The sequence below is a fragment of the Lissotriton vulgaris genome, chromosome 4_1, assembly GCF_964263255.1.
Source record: "Lissotriton vulgaris chromosome 4_1, aLisVul1.2, whole genome shotgun sequence".
NCBI classification, from domain to species: domain Eukaryota; kingdom Metazoa; phylum Chordata; class Amphibia; order Caudata; family Salamandridae; genus Lissotriton; species Lissotriton vulgaris.
This window is the reverse complement of record NC_141691.1, coordinates 331,772,537-331,792,989: the sequence shown is the minus strand read 5'-3', so window position 1 is coordinate 331,792,989 and position 20,453 is coordinate 331,772,537. Positions and strand designations below refer to the sequence as shown.

Here is a 20,453-nt window from a genome sequence, read left to right as displayed (position 1 = left end):
TAGTGTGTCCAACTCCATTTGTCTCTCGCTTAGGTGTCCTTCGGTTGGAACTCGTCAAACTCCTCCAATTTATTATCTTTTAAGAGGCGGAGGTTGCATACGCCGCCATTGTTCCATGTGAATTTGTGGTGCCAGTTGGGGCAAAATCAAAATTTGGTGCGCTCGATTACCCTTGATAATTCTCTGCCCCGCAATGTAGATGAAGTTGATCTTAAAAAATAGCAATGTTATTTGGTTGCTTGGTGTTGTTATGCTCTTTCCTTCAGACTCTAACAGTAATTCAGTTTAAAAAAAAGCCTCTGGCCTTCGGTGTATTCCTGGATCTCCACAAAAACTTCAATCTTCTTCCTTCTTCAGCTCCAGAGCTCTCCGCTGTGTTTCCAACCCCAATACATGGAAAAGAATATGAAGATGGTGACCATGATGAAGGGTTTTCGTAATGTGTATAACATCATTCCAGGAGAGAAATGGCACCAAATGGTCCACAGCTTGACAATGCCCACACTAAAAAACAGACAAAGTACTGAAAGGAAACAATTCCGGACACAAACAAGATGGCAGAAAAATGCACAGCATGTCAATCCAGGAACAACTTGCGATGCAAAGTCAACTCTTCTCACAGGGGGCATGGCCAAGCCGCCGACCGAAATGGCCATGCGGCGTTGAAGCTCCGCCAGCCGACTGACGCCACTCGTGTTTTCCCCTACATCCAGTGCTGATATGAGGACAGCGCTGACATTGGTGTACCCCTGAGAGTATGCTGCAATGCTTGCGGGGACATCAGAGCGGTGCGGAGCCCGTGGGACGGCGTTATGCACGCCAGTGCCTGAGGAACAAACAAAGGGAAGATGTCGGGCCGGAATAATAGATGCGACTGACTAGTGCTACTGCCGACAATGGAGCGGCCAACTGCCCTGATCAGGGACCTTCATGAATGGGGAGTGTCCCGGGTGCCGGTCTGGTGTACCTCAGCTTCTCCCCCCTCACTCTACCATCAAGAGCGGCTGTTGCTCAAACCCTCAGGCCTCCCTACAGCAAAGCATGCATCACTGAGATCCGTAACAGGGATGGGGCTCTACATACGACTACCACTAATATCAGGGATGAATTCCTGTCATACTACTCCACGTTATATGCCTCTAGAAAGGGCAGTGACACAACCGCACAGGAAAATTATCTCTTGCCTTAGTCTACCTAGAAAAGGATATGCAGGAATTCTTGGCAGAACCCATCACATAGAATGAGATACGTGTTGCTATACAGGTGCTTAGTTGCTCCTCAGCCCCCGTCCTCGACAGCTTTACCGGGGAGTTTTAGAAGGCATTTTCAGATCTTCTGGCACCGAAATTGATTGAAGTATATGCTGAGGCCCTGCAAAAAACGAGTCCTGCCTCACTCATTAAGCGAACCAGTTATCATTCTCCTTCCTAAGCCCGGCAAAGACCCCTCCATTTGCGGATCATACAGGCCACTTTATTATTATTATTATTTATTATTATTGGGACATTTGTAGAGCGCTGCGTTACGCACACCGGCGTGTCCACGCGCTAAAAGAGGGAGAGGCAGCAAGCAGGGAGCACAAAAACAGAGCGGACAATTATTTTGTGTAAAGGCGGGTTTTCAAACTCGCTCGGAACCTGGCTTCCTCCGGTTCCAAGCGCAGGTCCACTGGTAGTTTGTTCCAGTTATTAGCCGCTAAGCATCTGAAGGACCTGCCTCCCATGCGGGCTTTCTTAACTCTAGGGATCTTGAGAAGACCGCCCCCTGCAGATCTGAGCGCTCGTGTTGGATGATACACTTCGATCAGTTTATTCAGAGGGTCGGGCGCCCTGCCATTCAAAATTTGATGACAGGTGCAGAGGGCTTTGTATTCCACTCTTCTCCTCACGGGAAGCCAATGTAGCTTCTGGAGGGCCGCCTTGGAAGGCGCCCTTTTGGGCAGCCTGAGAATCAAACGAGCTGCCGCATTCTGCAGCACTTGCAGGCGTGCCATGCTTTTTTCCGGAGCCCCCAGGTACAACAGGTTCCCATAGTCCAGCCTAGCTGTCACCAGGGCATGGACCAAGGTTTGACGAGCACCGATCGGGAGTAAGTCAAGGACCTTTCTCAGTTTCTTCAGAATCCCAAAGCAGACTCCTACCACCCTGTTAATCTGGGGGCCAAAAGTAAGACCCGCATCAAACCACACCCCCAGATTACGTGCCTCTTGACAGGGGGTCGGGGTTGGTCCAAGACAGGGTGGCCACCATGCCGACGACCAGGCAGACTGGGCTCTCCCCACCACCAGCACCTCTGTCTTGCTGCCATTAAGCTTCAAACAGTTGATAGCCATCCACTCGGCAAGATCTTTCATGCACGAACGGAAGCCATCGGCAGCAAGACAGGGCGCGTGCGATAGGGAGATCACCAGCTGCGTATCGTCGGCATACGAAACCAATTGGAGACCATGACTCTCCACAATCGAGGCAACCGGGGCGACATATATTAAAAAGGGTCGGGCTCAATGACGAACCCTGCGGCACGCCTTGGCCCAGGGGAACCCCCTTTGAATAGCAGTCTCCCTGCCTAACTCGAAAGCTTCTCCCCTTGAGGAAGTCCTGGATCCATCTCAGCGCGGTGCCAGAGATGCCACCTCTGTTCAGACACTGTAGCAAGATGTTATGAGCTACAGTGTCGAACGCCGCGCTGAGGTCCAGCAGGATCAGAGCCATAGTTTGGCCTGCATCCACACCCTCCCTCAGATGTTCCGTCGCCATAAGGAGAGCAGACTCGGTGGAATGGCGTGGCCTGAAGCCAAACTGCGTCGCGTGGAGCAATCCCGTCTCTTCCACGTGCTTCATGATTTGGGTATTAACCACCTTTTCTGCCACTTTGGACAGAAAAGGCAGGAGGGAGATGGGCCTCAGATTCTCTAATACCTCGAAGCCCAAGTGGGGTTTCTTCCGGAGCGGGAGCACCACCGCCTGTTTCCACCCCTCAGGCAGCTTCCCCGATCTAAAGGAGATATCTAGGACGTGCCTCATATAAGGCTCTAGAACTTCAAGGCTGTCCGCTAGGCTTTCGCTACTAAATGTAGATTATAAAATACTCGCTAAAATTTTTGCCTATAGACTTTCAAAATTAATGGAGTTTATCATCTCCCAAGCACAATCTGGATTTGTCCCACATCGTTCGTCCTCCTTAAATTTGCGGACCTTGTTCGCAGTTTTACATAGAATAAACTCCAAGACTCCTGCTGCAGCAATTCTTCTTGACACAGAAAAAGCCTTTGACACACTCGAGTGACCCTTTTTTATATCCATCATGCGTCTTATGGGTACGCCAGCTGGCTTTATAGCCACTCCAGGCTTACTATCTAGTTGTCCAACGGCAAGGCTTCGCATAAATGGTACCCTATCTGACCCCTTCTCGCTGACCCACGGCACACATCAGGGTTATCCTCTGTCACCCCTTTTATTCAATTTAGCCATGGATCCCTTAATACAGCACTTTCAGGAACGACATCTCCATAGAGGACTGCAATTTAATACAGGCCCCCTTTTGGTTTCATTATACGCCGACAATACGATCCTCAATGTCCAAGAGCCACGCCTGAACCTTCTGGGAAATCCTTCGCTTTGGGCAGCATTCCGGATTAGGTATTAATTGGCACAAATCAATTATTTTTCCCATAAACACCAGTCCGAACCCTTGGGCTTGTGAATTTCCCTTGGAATGGTGCTCGGATTCAGTCAAATATCTGGGTATCCATGTACACACGGACCTGGTGCAGATTATTCGCCTTAATTATGGACAAGCGGTTGAGAAGCTGGAGGCTCAGGTGGAGAGATGGTTACGCCTCCCTCTGTGCATTACAGGCAGAATCGCAATAATTATGATGATGGTCTTGCCTAAATTCTTATATCTTTTTAATGTTATCCCCATTTCCCTCATAGGCAGTTTCTATTTATTATTACGATCCCAACTTATCCGGCTGGTCTGGGGTGGCGGGCGTCTGCGTGTCCGCAGGAGGATACTCACTTTACCATATGATAGGGGCGGATTTGGAGTACCGGACTTTTACTTGTACTATCTAGTGGCACAATGTAGTTTTGCCTTTGCTTGGTACCACCCAGACGCCATGATCCCATTTCTGCGCCCAGAGGCCGATTTTGTTCTTCCGTGAGCGGCTTGCTGCTGTTTTGCCCAAGGGCGAACCTAGGGATCCAGTTGACATACAAACGGTCTCGACCACTAGCTGGGCGTGGAGCAGGCTCCATCGCTAAGCTGGCACTTCGGTTCTGTACTCATTGGCCCTTCCGCTTCCGAATGCTTGCTGTCTCCCCATAACAGGTGAGAAACCTGTGCAACACACAAGTTTGACATTTTCACAATCGGTGACTAGTACCCTGGCAGACACATCTTTTCGACAACTGAGGAAGCTCGCTTCCAAGAGGCCACGTTTATGAATAAATTTGTTCTTAAGCGCTTATACTCAGCACTGCGTGCCACGATCGTTGGCTTTCCTTTGGAGCCTGACTCATCCCCACCATTATCTCTCCTCATTGAACATAAGAGCGGAATGCATATAGTTTCCAGACTTTATTAACTTTGTACAGCACAGGTCCCTATCGTAGATGACAGGCTTTGTGCGGAATGGGAGGCTGATGTGGGTCATCAAATTACGGACAACCAGTGGGTCGCCTGCTGTAGAGCCACAAAGGACATCTCTTTGAACAGTCGCCATAAATTATTACACTATAAATTTCTGCGTAGAATTTACATGACACCGGCTAAGATGCAAAAAATTGACCCAGATAGACCGCACACATCCCAAAAATGTGGCGCTCAGCACGGTGATTTTGCCCATCTGACCTGGACTTACCCCACATACGCTCCTACTGGGAACTGGTGCACAAAACATTAGAGAACATTCTATGGTGCACACTGGTTCCTATCCTGGAAGTGGCGCTTTTAGGTTACACAGTTAATTTTCCCAAAGCAGTCTGGAAACTTGCATCCCTTGGCCTCCTATTAGCAAAATGAGAGATCGCATTACAGTGGGGCAGCAAAGTTTCTCCTACGTCCCAAGGCTGGTTGTGTAGTCTAGCTCACTGCAGTACAAACAGCGAGATTTACTCCTGCATGTTATCTAGAATAGCCTGCCCCAAGGATATCTGGGGCCCCTACAAGATATGTATAGACACCCTGCACAACTCCACCGCCTTTCAGACCACCCCGGGTATAATACCCATGGGTATAGGATAAGCCATTTATTTTCCACACTGACAAGTGATAATCGACATCATATTGCACTGCTGGATCTAACACCACCTCTCTTACTCAACTTCAGCACATTTTTTGTACTTATGGGATACAGACAGCATCGGCTTAGCAGCCAAAGTCTACTGCATCGACAGATATGGAGAACTCATTTAGAAATGTTACCAGTACTTCGTAAGTTGTATAAACATGTACTGTATTAAGCAGGATATTGAGACAGGACATGGCGTACTGCCTTCTTTATTTCGATGTGATATTTGCATGACAATGCCATATATATGTTGTAACTACCAAGGACGACTATAACGGATGAACCATTTATCTTTGTTTTGGATAATCAATAAAAATAAAGTTTAAAAAAATAAATAAAAATAAAAAAAAAACTCTTCTCACAGACCTCCTGCCTACATCACCTCCCCTAAGCAACTTTTGCATACCAAGAAAATCTGACCCACTATCAACTCTACAAGTAAAGCACACATTTCAGAAGTAAACACATTTCATAAGAATGATGTTTTTATGTACTCCTGTTTCTCTGTCTTACTTTCTGATTCTGTGCAAAACAACAGATGTGCTGTTATTGAAAACAAATTAACAAATGAAAAACTGAAAGTAGAGTATTCTTTAGATCTTAAACTCAAATTAACTTTCCATTTTTAGTCCAATTGCTTCAGCCTACCAGTCACTAGAGAAAGTATCAAAAGACATTACAGGCTAAATGTTTGTATTGAGTACATGGGATAGTTGTAAACTTGGCGAAACACAGACACAACAACATTCAGTTCAGTCTTTCGTGGTGATAGGTTTTTCATACAGTTTACACCTCCCTTTTCATACAGTTTACACCTCCCTTCTTACCCTCTCCCACCCCGCACCCCCACCAGTTTCCTGCCCAGGCAAATGGGATGTGACTTGAGCTGCAAAATTCTATTTTATAATATTTGAACAAACTAACCCGTCTCAAGTCTATTCAAGAACACATCAGCAAACATCATGCATGAGTAATAACAAAAGGTATAGAAATCATGATTCAACGGCTAATTATGATAAAATACTGTAACTGTTTATTTTACTTCTGCAATACAAAATTACCCATTGCTGTACACTAAAATGTATTACTGAAATGCAGGCTGTAGTTTGTACCATTACAATTTGGCAGAAAACTTTTCAGAGTTGACATAAAAACAAATGTGTGAAATTTACCAAAAATATAAGTGTTTTTCTTAACTCTGACATTGAGACGTTCTGTCTTAATACATCGCTTTTAGGGATCATACACACTGAATTTTATAGACATGTGCAACTCTTTCAAGGTTCAAATAATCACCTCGAAAAACAGAACTACACTCATTTCGGTATTGGCTAGTAAAGTGCAGCCTGTAAATATCTAGGCTCAAGTCAAGTGACAAGTGGAAAAATCCAAGTGCCCAAGAAGAAACAACTAGAGTCTTTTACAAAAACACTGAAAATTGTCTTTACTTGGGTCCAACAATAGAGCCCACTCTCAGGGAATGGGTGCCTCAAGGCAGAAATATTACTAGGGGATATGATGGCAATACAGCTGTTACACAAAACAATTGGCAGAACTATCCTTAGCAGCCAAGTGAGTAGGCAAGGATGGCACCCATCCGATGACCATTATAACAAAAGGCTGATGAAATAAGGCACAGAAGTGAATAACAAAGAAAACATTTCTTTACTAGAATAAGAAATTGTTTTAACAGAACTGCAACAACGTTAGCTAAAGGACCGGGCCAACACGTTGTATGCAGCTACCTTTCGTAAGATGAGACCAGTTAGTGTGGCATCCAGGAGAGTGCCACTAAATGATTTGGTATTGTAGCAAAAACCCTATTTAATTCTGCATGTTGCCTAGTGGCATTTCTTCCCAGCATCCTTCTTACCCAATTGTGTTTTACAGTTCTTTCCCAGGTGCATACATTTATGATCTGGGCAAAAACTACTCTTCCTCAGGATTACTCCTAAAGAGTGATGAAACATGCTGAGTAAAACATACCTTATAATCCTGTATTTAGAGGCAACAGGATGAGGTAGAGCTGCAAATGACCTCCTGACCTGCCCTCATAGGTTACTCTAACATAAAACAACAAGCTGACTTATTTACATTAAAGTATACGCTTAGATAATTATATATTACTAGTATTGTAAACTGCCTAATGCTTTGTTTTAATAGCTTAAATAAATACGTATTTGGAAATGTTATCCAGCCAAGAATGGCAGTTTTAAGTCTAGCAAACAATATGCATTACTTCTTTAGCAACCTTTTGATTTGTAACAGTACTCTAAATCTGAGATGGCAATTATTTTTGCAGCTAAAAGCACAGTCACAGTGAAATGATACAATAATATGTCTTACTACACAAAGGTGGGGACTACTAACCCAAAAGACGTCTTTGAATTTTTTTTTTTTTATGTACAAACACTCAATATCAATTACCGTTGTAGAATCCCGGTTTTAATTCTGTAGTCCAGGGAAGATTTTGTATAGTGGAAGTTTGCTACAAAATGTTGATGATTTAATGGCTGTTAACTATTTGCACTGCTCCATCTATCAAACAATTGAATGACAATATTTAGAAAAGAAATCACCAGTAATGAGCTGGTGCATTTGAAAACAGGGGTCAGGTCATAGCTTTTTAGTAGAATGTCTGACAGCAGCAGATTAACTATTTTCTTGCACTTGAACACTTGCCGGGAAGACAGATTTTGGAAATGTCAGCTGGGCTGTATACAATGGTTTTTTGTTCCCTCCGATTCCTCTGAACTGCAATGAGTTTCCATTGTTGGCCAGCTAGGGACAAGCCTGATGGGTTATCCAGTTAGACCTCAGAAATATTTACAAAAGTAGTGCATCTAAGATTTATTTAGGTCAGGGCTAAAACAAAAATCACAGCCTAAAATAATTTAAATATTAAAATGGCAATCAAAATAATTTCAAGAAACAAATAGACAAATCAACTATTGTTATGGAAACCTTCAGCGAGACTCAATTCAGAAACTGTTTTACATTAGGGAACTTATCTAAAAAGAAACAGCTGGAAAATGTTTAGATCTCAAAAACTTGAAAGCCAAAAAAACTATAACAAGGTCTAGTGGGATAATTCTTCTAACTGCATTTTTGGAATCAGAATTATTTCTACTGAGTTAATGATGGAGCCCTCACAGCTAAATGGAGGTTCCTCAGAAATGAGGTACTTACTAAAGCATCAGCACAATCTCCAATTTCTCAAAAGGCAACTATACTATTTACAACTTTTTCCAACCCATACATAAATGTATAACTATTTCAATTTTGTACATGCAGATTTGTACTCTAAGAAACAAATATAAACTGGCTGAGTCTTGAACGAATGACTAGTAAATATCTGCTTGCTGACAGTAAAAATATGCTCTCAAACCTGATTCCAAGTACCACATATTTCATTTGTTTTCAAGGCCTAAAATAGTGGCGTGTAATGCACTGGCATGTAATCCTCAGCTTAAAAGCAAGCAATTACGAGAGGGTAAAATGTTTAGAATTGTTTTTAACAAATACAGTAAACTACTGCAGTAAAATAAGAAAAGGGCTTGTCAAAGATTACTTTTCATGCTAAAATATAATTCTAGCTTAATGCTGATAGCTGTCCACAGCAGGAAGAGAATTCTGGGATATTTTTTTTCGCAACTTTTTTAAAGTGATTGTTCCCTTTTTATTGGCAAGCTGAGGGTTTCCACAACAGCCTCCATTTTACTTCGCATCATAGGAAAAGGGGATGCTGTGATTTCCGTTCCATTGAAATGTCAGGATGGTCCACATGAATGACAAAATGATCCGTTCCATTCTTGGCCGTCAAGCAACAGGCATGGTCTTCTTCCCCAACCACTCCTCTAAATACGATACATTCCTATATCAGACAGCTCCATACTATTTGCCTGGTTCTTGATGACAGTGCAGAAAGCTCCGGTTAGGATGCCACCAGGCATGCTTTTCTCACCTCATTTGGGGAGAACACGCAAACACACACAGCCTTCTATGGCTGTGTCCATAAACACGTTTCCAAATAATATCCTTTTGCATTATTGATCTGCTTTAGTAACTTAATGGATATTTCACATACAGGCAATTCCTCTTTCACTTTGCAATATGGTACTTACCATATTGTTCTAATTTTGAATGAACAATACAGAGACAGAAATGTCCTCCTCCTTCTCGGTTTATATATAAGAATGGAACTTATTCAGTCTCTTTCTAACTTTAACACAACCCATAGCAGAGTGTGATGCTTTATACAATAGAGATTTGGTGATCATCTATTTTGCAATCACATTATAAAAGATGAATAGACCCACTGCCTATACGACTCATTGGGTCAAGGCTGCTTGGCAGACACGTAGGTTAACCACAGAAGACCCAAATAGAATATGCTCCATTCTTCTATACGATAAAAGGATCAATACATTTAGCTTCTGTACATATAATTCAAATCTTTAAAAACACATAGTTATTGGGTGCAAGCAGATTGCACCGGTTTCCTTGCAAAGTAATGTTGTGAAATGCCAAAACACAAGATGTATTAAAAGCACAAATGCATAGCTAACTACAGGTCTGTATATACATTTTTTTGTTAGCCACCATTAATATTGCCTCTTGCTGAATAGAAAAGACAAAGTATACATCCCACTTTGCAGAAAGGGAAGTGAAAACAATATGAATACTTTAAATCCAGTGGCAACATTGTAGAAACTGTACATCGTTGTCCATTAAATTAAAAAGCAAGTCACTAGATGGTATAAAAGTGAAAACGTGTGCCTTTAAAAACTCTGAGATACAAGTCTTTTTTTGTTATGGTTACGATTATCTCCATTGTCTTTGCATTGCCACGATCAGGATGCTAGCCAGGAAAACGACATGTGACAAGGCAATACTGGCGGCAGCACCCGGCACTTCCAATTTTTTATCACTCTTTACAGTTTTCCCAGCTTCATTGGTTGATTTGAAATCAAACTCCCTGTTACAAGCCTCTTGGTCACTTTCGCAGCCACTTCCACTCGCTTCACCGCTTCCATCCTCATCTGCAACGGAAAAAAAAAGTTCACCTGTGAAAAAGATTCAGAAGGGGGCCGAACGTTAAAAAAAAACACAGGAAGGTGGACCACTTTGGCCCGCCCACAACCGGTAGCTACACAAGTAATTTGATAACTAATGAGATGAAGCGATGGTTATACCTCCAGCTGTGTCACAGTAAAAATTACAATGCTAATGTACTCACTATTTTATAAAGGTTCTGTTTTAAGTCAAGGCTCTTGTAATGATGAGATACCAAAAACATAAATTTAGACGACAGTCCAGTGACGAACTTCTCCGATTGTTACAAATGTATTAGCTGTATTTAATTTAGACTATGCTTATCTAGTTTAAACTACTACTTCATTTATTGGTATCTTTTAAATAAGTCTTAATTTTATATTATTTTGATAGTATGAACAATGTCCTTCAGAGATGTGCATGAATAAGATATAGTCATATTAAATGAAGGACACAATGCACCATCGGGTATAAAAGTAGAAAACTGACATGATCACCAATAATCCTGCATCGCATTTTATCAGCCACTCTTTAGGAAACAAGGGCCATATGTACTCAACCATTTTCCCATAGACACAGAATGAGTAACACCCTTTGATACATCTGGCCCCAAATGTCTTACACTGAGAGAGTGAATCCTAAACATCTGGGTTGATTATTCTAACAGATTATTCCATCTAGCGGTATGATGCTTTGGCTAACGAGTACTCTAAGTAGGTTCCATAGGCAGGGATTGAGCAAGGAAAAATATGATCACATTTTGAGGCTGGGTGATCAGTCTGGCCACCAAATGTAGACGCGTCCCCACTAAAACGCATAAAAATGGGACTTCTGAACTAATATTGCATACTTTAACTAATGTAGGAAAGATCTAGGACATGTACAATAAGACTAAAGTACTGGCCTTCATACCTTTTCAGAGATAAACATGAAAACAGGAGAAAAGTCATATATTTACCACGGGCTAAAACTAATTCATCACAGGCCAAGGTGATCGGAAAATCAATATCTATCCTGGATGAATTACTCTCAGAATATCTGCTATCATTACATAAATGTGACATCTCCTGAATCCTTACATTACTGCTCAAAAACACTCCAGTAGAACTAAATGTTGCCATACTAGCGGTGGTCCAAAAAAACACTGAATATGTACATTTAACAGAATGGAGGCAAAATTGAATTATTGGAGCATTTCAATCTCCAAGCAGAAACCCACCACTTGCCATTCATAAATTTGTGAAAACCATTTGAAGCAGAACTTTTTTTTGATCGAACATGTGAAAAAAACAAGAAGAAAAGACGTGTGATAGTGTTGAGGTCCCAAAAACTCGTAGGATAGTTTATAAAGAGTTGTCTTTTATGTTTTGATGCAGTTTAAATTAAAATAGAATTTTAACACAAAATGAATAGGTGAACAATTCTTTTGCGCTATAATGCTTAATTATGTATAAATTCTTTTTTCCATGCAAACACAGATGAAACATGTTTAACAGATCTGTAATAGAGGAAAAATGTAAACTTCAAGATACTCACTTGCATCAATAAAATTTACATCATTTCCGTTGTAAGCATTCTTCATTTTCACCGTCATGTCTCGAAGAGTTATAATTTGCCGGCGAATTAATATATCTGGTTTCTTTATGTCAACTTTAACGTCCGGATTATTAGCTTGACTGTTCAATCCATTTCCTGTAACTGCAAATTGGTACCTAGGATAAACAATATACTGGACTTCATGACTGGGTTAATTACAGTTTATTTTAGCATTCACTCTAAATAGCCACTATGCTTCTTCTACCATTCATTTACTGTATGGAGCACAGTGCCAATTTTGATCATCTAATGCTAAAAATGGTATGTGATTTTATAATTTTTAATTTTTTTCAAGCATGTCAACCGTAATGAATTGCATTGGTACCTTTCCTCATTGATCTACACTTACATACTGGTTTCTAGTATCAAAATCAAGAGACCCCTTTCCAAAACATGCACTGGCAAAGCCAAATAGGTCCGGCGTTGTCAATCTGCCTTTTGGCTTTGGCAATGCATGTTTTGTTTTTCAATACTTTTTGCAAACATGCTTTTGCTGAGGAAGCCGCTGTGTCTTCATCCATCAAGTAAAACAACCAGGCTAAAAGCAAAGATATTTTTGTGTCTCAAAAAGCACACATTGCCCTAGTATTCCTTGGCAGTTAAGGGAACTAATTTGTGTGTGGATATGCTCTTTGTGAAAGGGTAGAATGCAGTCACTCATGCTGAAGTTAGCCAATGACAGAATTGGGCTGACCCATTGCCTCATGCTGTATGCTGTAGTGGGTGACGAAAGAAAACTGTGACTGACACAATAGCAGACCAGTGGATCAAGAGGCCTGGTTAAAAGACCCTAAAAGTATGTATATAATACATTAAACGTTAATAATATCAAAAGGTCATGACTAACTCCAGAACCAATACGTTTGACAAGAAAGGATGATCCACTACTAACAGTCAAATATCCCTGTGACATGCAGCACAATACTACCAACCAACATGCTAAGATTCTTGAAAGAAGTATGGAGGGGTGATACATTGGGTTGTGGGAGTGTGTGTCTGGGAGTGTGCGTGTGTGTGTGTGTGTGTGTGTGGGAGTTGGGGATGTGGCAGGTGATGGGGTGTGTGTAACTAGAGCTTATCAGTCAATTCCCTGCCTTCTATGTGCTTTTTCTGATTGAGATTACTTTAGATGACTTTTGGTAGAGGTGCTTGAAGGTTTGCCTTGACCTTAGCACCGCCCTCTGGCTACATTTGCATAAAACATTAAAATAGATTAATACAAAAAGGATCAGAAACCTGCTCTTCGCACTTCCATTCCAGCATGCGTCTTCTTCAGCATCTCCTGCAGTCATCTCATGACTACATATTTTGCTTGGAAGAGAGGACCAAAACTTTCTCGCAGCCTTTAACTTTTCCTTAACGTCAGTGACCTATTAAAAAGATCAATCTCAGTTAATGTGCAAAGAAACGCATGTCCAAAAATCTCATGGTAAGAAAATTCTGAGGCGTATTACAGACCAAATTCTCTCACAATTTTTTTTTTATTTGCTGAATAGCTCATGAAAAATGTACAAAGGTGTTGTAGACCAAGCTCTATGGAAAAGATCCTCAGATATTAAACGTTTGGTCATAAATGAGCACGCTGAAATTGTGATTTACAACATCCTGTTTAAAGTTCTGAATGTAACTTGAAAGCTGACATTAAAAGTGTTTTAACAAACAAGGCTTATAAATCGGGCCTCAGGTCAGACAATTTTTTCAAGACCAAATCAGACTGACCAACCATAAACGATAACATTATAGAGCAAAGGGACCAATCAAAATATAGAAAAGCATCTGACTGAGTGTGCATACATACAAGGCCTGGGAGTTGCATGTGAAGGCCACCAGAAAAAGTAATTTAAAAGGTTGAGGTCAGAAGTGCACTGTTTTCATTTTGAACTTCGCTGTGGTGTTGTGGGGCAAGGGATTTAGACTATCCTGGAATCTAGTAGCACTAGATTGAAAGGATATTGAATCCTGGGGTGCAGGTTAAAATGTCCTCTCTACCAGAGGCATCACTAATAATTCTGTGACTTTAAAGTGCCTGCTCCAAACTGCAGGTCTTGTATGAGCATTCGGATGAATGAGTTATTCCACTGTGGATGAGTGCGTATATGATTTCTAAAAAAACAAGTTTTGGCATTGCCAATAGGTTTCGCCTTGGAGACCTTATAAGTGTTTAGCCATGCAATGGTTGATGCTTTTGCACCAAGGATATTGTGCTGCATAACTAAATACTTATAAGGTCCCAAAAGCGAGACCTATTGGCTATGCCAATGCTTGTTTTTCTTGCTACCACAGTATTAGACTAGCACACTTTTCGTTTCAAGTTCAAATTATACAATGGGTTAAAAAAAAAGTTACAGTCAAAATCATCATCTACAACTCCCTCTGAGTTCAAAGCATACTGGACATCCACCAATGGCAGAAGAAAGGTTATTTTGGAAGCAAATCACAAGTGTAGGCGTCACTCTCCACTTACAGGATTGAAGTGGCAGTGCCAACAACTGCATCTATTCATGCAGAAACAGGTAGTCACAATTTGAATTCAGTAAACAGGTGTTAAGTACCATTAAACTAAGTAACACCTGTCACTTACAGTACTTAGAAATGGTAGAAGTACCTTATACAAATACAAGTCTCAAGTCAAGTTTTATTATGATTTGGAATATAAAATACAAGCTTTGTTAAGTTTAATTATGAAAGAAGTAATATACATGATTGATCTGTGATCCGGTAAGCCACAGTCACTAGGATGGAAAGGAAAAGACTATGGTGTGGCTGCAGGAAAAAGTAAAAAACGCAACAAAAGTATTCCAAAACATGGATCCACAGGAAATCAAAATAAACAATCTGAACAGCTGCTGCTTTTTGTCATTGCCACACACGATTGCCCCATGTTCACCTCTACAAACTTAGTGAGACGACTCCGGGAACAAAACCATAAAATACAATCAGAGGAGTTACAAATTCTCGTGGAGCCAATCACATGTTTACCTGGATACACAATCCGCATCTGTCTTCGGAGACACCCTACTTACATCACAGTCATTTCGCATTTCAGGACAAGTGGACCACCAAAGGAGGGAGTGTTTTTCAGACACCGAATCAGTAGAAAAAAACAAAATACTAATTACTAAAAACTGCAATCAAAAATTCCTTGTAGAAGCTTGAAGCACCAGCAACAAGCATTGGCCACGCAGCCGCGAAAGTGATCCCGATCGAATGTCGGCTGCGCGCATACACGCTCCCGTGCACTCAAGCTTGAGGCCACCAAAAGCCTGTGGTGGCACTTTCAAAAGCCGCTTACTAAATGTCTCGCAGAGCAGCCCATGCCCTGCTCAATGAGACCTAATAAGAAGTCTATTCCTCAACAGAGATGTGCTGCTAATTGCCCCACTGCTTTGTATGACTCTCCTTCTGCTGAGAAGGGCCTTCCTAGAGAGGATTAACAGCTCAGGGATGTCGAGTCAGATTCTCCCACAATCATAATAGGATACTGTTTTCCATCTGGCAAAATCATGAAGCAACCAAGACTGGTGTTCATTCACACTGGGTGTCCTCACTAAGGGGAGGTAGATGTGTGTGGCCTCTTTCAGCTTCATTTCCTCGAAATGCTTCCTCTCCTCAATTTTATGACTCAAAAAGTATTTTTTTATGCTGACTGGTGTACGACTCAAAGGTACTTGGTGTCGAAGTGATTTTTTTTTTCTGCTTAAAGGTGAACAGCCCTTTATAAAATTATTTATATGCACCTCGTTCTTTTCCACAGTACTGCAGTGTTTAACATTTTGAGCGAGAAGACAGGATACAAGACACAGAAAAATATTTGGAATGACGCATTGAAAAGGTCAATCTTTGGGATAATAAATTATAAAAAAAGAACTTCAAGAAATGAAGGCAATCATTGTCACTCACTAGCCTATCCAGACTCGTGCCAGCCGCTGTTGTTGGTCTTTCTTCTGGGTTATATGGTCTAAAACGAGCACTGAAACCGGCTTCAGACACCGAACGGGCGGATCGGCCTGGACCTTCGGGACTCGGCGGAGCAAGTTTAGGCTGTCCGCATCCTTGAAAAACCTGCAGTGATTTAATAAAACATTACATTAAACAGCTGGGACACTAATTACACCCTACATAATACACAAACTAGTCTACAAACATAACTTTTCCGATATCTTGTCTAATATCTGGCAGGGTTACCTGCAATTTCCACGTTTTAATACACACACATTCTAAAGACATACATATTATGCCCTCTATTCTAATGAGCTACAAAATAAGAAACATTATTTGACATTATTAACTCTTTGCACCCATATGCTGTTTGCCTTTTTTACATGGAAGACAAGTTTACTAAATATTTTATATATCTTTTTACAAAACCTGGGATGTAAAAAGCTGTGTACTTAAGACATACATCTATTATTCAAACATGACGGATACATGATCACAACGATGAAATGTGATGAAGTATTATGCTAAACACTACAACGACTTTTAAGAAGTTATGGTATTGGATAAAACACATAGTACAGTGTACACTGAAGCAAGGCATGCATAATACCCTCTATGGAAGGAAATTATGTGCAATCTTTACTGTCACCAATTACTGTTTAGCCAGTTCCAGAAAGAGAGAATAGAAACTCTTTAGCTTATGAGTACCGGTCCCAATTTAGGGATGGTGGTACACACCACTAGGAATGTTAGTTGGCAACAATAACTGCAGACTTGCTACTTTGGAGTGTACTCCGTTATATAGAGGTATTCTAACAAGGGAAAATGGACCAGATCAACATATGAATTTAATATATATATATATATATATATATATATATATATATATATATATATATATATATATATATATATATACATTGAACTGAAAAGTAACAAATACCCATCGACAAAACATAAAAGTTACTTATTTTGTGCTTTACTACTCCTAGACTATAGCTTACTGCACATTGGGAAACATTTGCTGATCGATGTTCAAAAGTAAGATGCATATTAAAATGTGTTTTGTGCCTCGCATGGACCAAGTCCACCTCTAACTCAACAAAGATAGTCTCACTGCAATTGCTCTGTAAAAAATGGCATTCACATTTGTATTTGGTAAAAGAGAAGGGTTTGAGGGATTAGTTTTGAGTGTACTAGGCACCGTAAAAGAGTTACAAATAAATAAAATGTGATTACCGAATCATAACAAAGGGCAAAACATTACTGCAACGAGCTATTCAAAGAAAAAAAAAGTTAAATTAAGCGAGAGGTGGACTGTTTTATGAAGAGGTAAAAAGTACTGGGGATAGACAAAGGCGAAAGTACTCTTGTACTTAACTTGTTTTACAGATAAATTTCCCTTTCTTCACAGGGTGACTGAGCGTCTGTAAATGAACAGGTTATATGCGGTGTCCGGTCAGCAAAGAGGTAAATAAAATAAGTAGCACTTTGTGTAAAAGGCTTGACAATTTAACAACTTTATTACAGTGGGAAGAGAGGGCAATCTAAGAATGTGGATGCCATGTACTTGAAATGAGCAAAACTACTGGACTTGTTGACACTAAGAGGATTACCCTTTAGTCAGCATTGCAAAGGATTTCACAATTAAAGGCCTACATATTGGGTGCTGAGAGCTACCTCTGGGCAGTACACACCATCCCTTATGCAATATTGGGGCCAGCGACTGATTGTGTCATCTGGCCGATGGAATCCCGCTGCTTGTGAGAGAGACACTGTATCTGATTGCCAGCACACTAACAACGGGGTACGCCTCATCTACGAGGGCGCATTCCCCCGTAAATGATGTCTACACAGCAGGAGACCACAGCAAGAAGGGGGTGACGGGCATGGGTGTTCCAGAGTATTTCAGCCATATTTAGAAGCAGCACCGAACCTGCAGACCACTTGAAAAATGCCAGTGTCTGAATGACCAGTCTACCCTTGAGTTACATTGGTGGTGGAAGGACACAAGCTGCAAAAAACAGTAACCCAGCTTTTTTCACATCTATCTTCAGGAGGTGTGCATTATAGGCAATGGGGATTCTCCCAAAAGTTAGCAAAGTTACGTTATTCAATGAAAGATATTTTGTAAATTAGTTGACATTGTCTGGATTAAGTCGGGTATTTCTATTGCTAAAGTCGATCATTAAAAGAAATACATAGTGCTACGATTTTCTAACCTGATGGATTTAAAGAAAAAAGGTTTGAGGTTCACTGGTATGCTGTGGGAAGGCACAGCCCATCAGACTTCAGTGGGGCAAGGACCCCTACCATGATCTGCAGAAGAGTAACTATGCCCAGTCCTCTTGCTTATGAAGGAATTGGGCACAAATTCTATGACATAAAGCAGTATTCGGGCGGGAACCCTGGCGTAAACTCTTGGTTTCTCAGATTCATATAGAGGTGGAGGAAGTGCCAGGTTTACATTGTGGGAACTTCAGCCTGCGCCGCCTGAATAAACCTCTGACTTGGCAGTCCGTCTAGCACTGGTTCACCAGGTCATAGCGATGGTCTCGTCACCCCATTTACAGAAGGGCAATGGTTACTAGATTTGCCTTCCCAGGACTACCAAGGTAGGCATACAACAACGAACCTGATGCACGGAAACAAAACTGTCTGGGTGTCAGGACCACTGTTTTTGCTTTCAAGACACAAGCTCTGACTTTGGGAGCTTTTTTCTTTAAAACTAAAACCCTCTCCAAAGAAGAGCCACGCCCATGGCTCAAAGGAAGCACAGAACTGCGTCCCTGCTTCCCAGGGATCTCTAAATTTGGCCAGTGGTCCTCTGCCAGGAGAATGGAAGCCACAGGCTCCGCTGATCTGGAGGAGCTGGCTGTAGTTTTGCTTCTGCTGGTCACCATTCTGGAGAAAGTGTATCTGTGCCAATGAATAGCAGCAGAAACTGACAAAGTAGCAAATTCCTAAAATGTAAGGAAAATTTGTATTGAGAAACTCCCTCTCAAACAGCGCGGTCCTTGAAAAAAGGCAAATGTAGTATAATGCTGGCAGAATATTCAAACCAAAGTAAAGAGGAAGGTTACGTTTGCAATATAACCTAAAACATCAGGTTTGTTTGCATTCTAAAATAGCTGCAAAGAGGTACCTAACAGTGATCACTTCAAGATGAGAGAGTTCCCCTGTGAACCTTTATATGCCATTACATACGTTAACAATATAATGTAATGCGAACCTCGTAATAAAACGAAATTCCCACTGGAACCGCACTGTGAGAATATTACTTCCATGCTCTACTGTTGCACACATGTCTTCACCATAACTTAAGTGTGAATTAACGTAGTTTCCATCAGACTCGGATTCCACGTGAGAAGAATGTGTTATTAGTAGTGTGGCTTGTTTTGTTCCAGTTTAATGTGGGTGAATACTTTTGGCATTTGGTAGGTGAGATTGAAGGGACCAGACTGCTTACATGTGTTATTAAGTGCTGGTCTTACCTATAGCCCACAAGAACTATATGCTTGTACGGCAATTGGATGCAATGAGTCCTCTTTGGTGCTGTATTAGCCAATTAAAGGCACATTTTGATCGGTGGTGGATGCACGTAAGGAATTCCGTTCCAATGTGTTTTGCCTCATGGGAGCACAATGGGTGTCCCCCCCATAGACCCTCTTCTTGGATTATCAATGAAATGTAAAAACATCAATGGTTATCTCACAATAAAGACAGAAGTTCTTTCAGGCTTACCTTTTTGGACACCTGCATGCTGTTCTCTTGCATGTTCATGATTGCATCAGAAATTTTGACGTCAATGGGGTCCATCACTGACTCAATATTAAAGGGGCCTTCCAGCCTTTCCGCCACCAGCAACATGGAATCTAATCAAGGAAGAGTGAGGAAACCCAGAGTTATTATCCATGGTCCTGGGGAGTAGAATTACATTGGTAAGAGTGGCAAACGGTGAAAATTGATGTATTTGAACAATCCAAGCATTTTCGTACTATAACGAAATTGAGCAACGTTTTATGTTATACCATCTGTGCAAATGGTCACTTCTTTTGTGTGTGCTTTACATATCTGGATACTAAAGGGAATCACTGATTTTTTGCATTGGAGGATACCTCATGTGGTGAAATTAGCAGATATCAGAGCACAAATGAACAAGTAGGACATGCAAGTTCACGTTAATGAACACATTTTGCACACAAAAAAATAATAATTTTAAAAAAGTGCTACTTATGAAAACACCCAGGTCATAATTTTGAGTGGTACCATGTGATACTGATTTCACAGACTGAGATATTTCTGAGTTCGAAATAACCTCCCCATTATGCATTTTGCAGGGCAGAATAGGAGATAATGAGGTGATAGATATCACATATTATAATTGGTCTGAGCAGTAAAAAACTTAATCTAGACATATTTTTCACCAGGTACTGTTTGGTGACATTTGTATGGGGGAAAAATGTAGGTATGAAATTTGTGCACATAATCTCGATTCTGACAAACATGCAATTGTGCACTTGAACTGGGATGAACAGCCACTGAAAATGCATAACCGTAATGTAAAGGC

At 41.1% G+C, this 20,453-nt stretch overlaps 1 protein-coding gene across 1 annotated transcript in view; it reads right to left on the bottom strand.

The window, feature by feature from the left end:
• Nucleotides 1-6,303: 6,303 nt before the first annotated feature.
• The window catches only part of GPC4 (glypican 4), a 200,430-nt gene continuing 186,280 nt past the window's right edge, over nt 6,304-20,453 (bottom strand). Inside the window, exons 5-9 of the mRNA XM_086918699.1 lie at nt 19,628-19,758; nt 15,845-16,006; nt 13,181-13,314; nt 11,885-12,060; nt 6,304-10,335 (exon numbers count right to left, since the gene is read on the bottom strand). Of these exons, the coding sequence (XP_086774825.1) occupies nt 10,118-10,335; nt 11,885-12,060; nt 13,181-13,314; nt 15,845-16,006; nt 19,628-19,758 (821 nt within the window). The 3' untranslated portion in view covers nt 6,304-10,117. The remainder of the gene's footprint in view (nt 10,336-11,884; nt 12,061-13,180; nt 13,315-15,844; nt 16,007-19,627; nt 19,759-20,453) is intronic.